The sequence below is a fragment of the Bidens hawaiensis genome, unplaced genomic scaffold (assembly GCF_021521415.1).
Source record: "Bidens hawaiensis isolate Kalapana, Puna unplaced genomic scaffold, B.hawaiensis_p1.1 tig00019670_1, whole genome shotgun sequence".
NCBI classification, from domain to species: domain Eukaryota; kingdom Viridiplantae; phylum Streptophyta; class Magnoliopsida; order Asterales; family Asteraceae; genus Bidens; species Bidens hawaiensis.
This window is the reverse complement of record NW_027492986.1, coordinates 242,669-245,565: the sequence shown is the minus strand read 5'-3', so window position 1 is coordinate 245,565 and position 2,897 is coordinate 242,669. Positions and strand designations below refer to the sequence as shown.

General features: G+C 45.1%; 1 protein-coding gene across 1 annotated transcript; it reads left to right on the top strand.

Annotated features, from left to right (window-relative positions):
* Nucleotides 1-341: 341 nt before the first annotated feature.
* LOC143558912 (uncharacterized) lies at nucleotides 342-1,073 on the top strand. The gene is made up of 2 exons (XM_077047649.1): nucleotides 342-448; nucleotides 585-1,073. The coding sequence occupies exons 1-2, from the start codon at nucleotides 389-391 to the stop codon at nucleotides 1,071-1,073; spliced, it is 549 nt and encodes a 182-aa protein (XP_076903764.1). The 5' UTR covers nucleotides 342-388.
* Nucleotides 1,074-2,897: the final 1,824 nt, after the last annotated feature.

Genomic DNA, 2,897 nt, shown 5'->3' with positions numbered 1-2,897 from the left:
ATAATTAAGAAACAATTTTATAATAAAGAAAATAAACGGGTAATGGGTATCACAAAACCCAGATAGTTTTTAAACTGGATTATAACGTATCATTTATTTGTGAAACCATTTTGTCATCAAACCTCAAGTATATTAATTATTAACTTTCTTACAATAAATAAAATTAAAATCCAAATATATATATATATATTAAAACGAATAATATAAAACAAGCTTTATAATACGGGGGATAAAATCTAGTTTAATATAAATAAATGTTTTGGTATGTCAATATGTCATCCATCACCAAATGAAAGATAAATAGACACCAAAGCCAAAATTTTCCACCAAATGAAATATATACCCCCACACAACACGTAATATAAGAACAAGAAGTTGATCGGAAAACATGAAGCTTGTTTGGTCGCCTGAAATTGCAGCCAAAGCTTTGGTAGACACCGTTAAATCCGTAAACCGTCTATTAATTCAGTTCAATTAAATAAAATTGTTTCAAATTAATTTAGGACTTTTTATTGTATAGTTTTTTTTTTATAATATAGCTATCTTCTAAATTTTTTTTTATGTAAATTTTTTCCTTTAAAAAGTGCGAGGTATTCGAAGGATCAAGCGTGGCGGAGATAGTATCGGCCATGGCCGCGGGTTGGAACGCGAAGCTAATAGTGGAAACGTGGTCAAATGGTGACGTGACAACAACAAGTATTGGATTGGCTGTCGCGAGTACCCACACGGGTGGTCGACACGTGTGCATCGTTCCCGATGAGGATTCCAAATCCGCATACGCAGCCGCCATTCAAAAGGCTGGAATGGCGGCTGAAATAATTGTTGGGGAGCCAGAGGCGGCCGTTAAGGGGCTAGTAATTGATTTTTTGGTAGTGGACGGCCGAAAAAATAATTTCGGCCGAAGAATAAAAGTGGCGAAGTTTGGTATCCGTGGGGCGGTTTTGGTTTGTAAAAACGCGGGCGTGAACTTGACGGCTGATTTAACGTTGCGAAGCTTGTTTGAAGGCGGATTGCGGCGGATTGTGAGGTCGGTTTTTTTGCCGGTGGGAAAAGGGTTGGTGAAGAAACACTAACCGGACCCCGGGCAGATTACTGGTAATCTGGGGGTTAGATAGATGTTTCCCACGAGGGGTTAGACCCTGAGAAGATGGTTCTTTTGATAACCTGCAAAACAGACACCGTGAGCTTGTCACTGAGAAGGGGGGGGGGGGGTTCCTCCTTGTGACCACCCTCCGGCGTGAGAATCAGACTAGATTGCTCTTTAAATATAAGTGTATATTAAGAGATTGCTAGAGCAGATATCAGGTATAATATGATGATAATATGTTAAGATAAGATGATCATACCATTCGTGGTATTTATAGCCGAAGGTAGGTTTCCAAGGAGGTGTGGCCGGCTGCAACAGTGTTCCTGTTCCACCAACAGTGGCCTACGCACGTGCCCTGCTGGTAGTTGGTGGGTAGGCAGCGGCTGATAGTGACCAGGCCTGCTGTGTACTATTCCTTTTCCACCAACTGCCGGCTACGCACGTGGTATGACAGTAGTTGGTGAGTAGACAGCGGCTAATAGTGACACAGTACAGGAGCATGCTGCTCGCCATACTGTGTCAATAAGCTGTCGTATCTTTAGTCAGATCTTTTTCCCATACCTCGTCAGGTACAGTACAGAAGATCTTCCCGTATCGTACGGACTGGCTTATTTGGGCGGGAGTATTCCCCCTCCCGCCCTTGTGCGGGATTGTTCCCGGCTTTGCTCATTCCTTCAGGTGACACTGAGTGATTGAGAGCTAAGTGCCTTGTGCGTGTAGCCTTGCTGCGCGTGTGGCCTTCCCTGATGGCTTGTATCCGAAGCTGCGGGAACAGGCGGAGTCCTTCACCATCGGGAGGCATTTCCTGCGGGACCAGCTTGCGTACTGCGCGTAAGGACGTCACGTCTCTGAGCATGGTTGGTCCTGCGGATCCAGTTGGTTTCTGCGCAGACGTCCCTCTTCAAGGTGAGTCTTGTGGGTCCAACTGGGCTCTGCTGGGACCTACCTCTTCAAGTCCCCCCAGTCCAATGTTCTTCTCATGAGTGTTTAATAAAGTGAGGTGAACTTTTGGACTTAAGCAAAGGGTTTTTGAAAAGGGTTTTTTAAGGTTTTCCTTGGGGATTCTTCCCGCGGAAGTCCTTGTCACTTGCAGAAATTCCCGAGTTTCCTGCTTGGTCTTTGGGTATGATGCGGGTAGGTCTGTAACCTCCTCGCAAGTCAGGAGCGTTGAGTCCTACTTGTGTGGATTCTCCATGAGGTTTTGGTAGTTTTGAACATAGTGATCAATTATGTTAAAACCACCAATTCCATCCTGGAGCTTCAAACAACGTAGTTCTCGACTTTCCCGCTATGCGGGGATGTTATTTCCGTTTCCGCAAGCATTGCCCAGAAGATCCTTCTTGGTTTCAATTCCCAGTGGAGCGCTAGGCATGTGAAGGGTTTTGCCTTAACACTGTACCTGCGCTCGTCTTACGGTTACTTTACTTCCAAGGTATTCCTGGCGTAAATTCCCTGCGGGTGCTAGGTATGTGAAGGGTTTTGCCTTTACACTGTACCCGCACCCGTCTTATAGTTACTTGGTTGCCGGGGTATACTTGGCTTCAATTCCCTGCGGGTGCTAGGTATGTGAAGGGTTTTGCCTTAACACTGTACCCGCATCCGTCTTACGGTTACTTGTTCGCCAAGGTTTTCTTGGCTTCAATTCCCTGCGGGAGCTAGGTATGTGAAGGGTTTTGCCTTAACACTGTACCCGCATCCGTCTTACGGTTACTTGTTTGCCAAGGTTTACTTGGCTTCAATTCCCTGCGGGTGTTAGGTATGTGAAGGGTTTTGCCTTAACACTGTACCCGCATCCGTCTTACGGTTACTT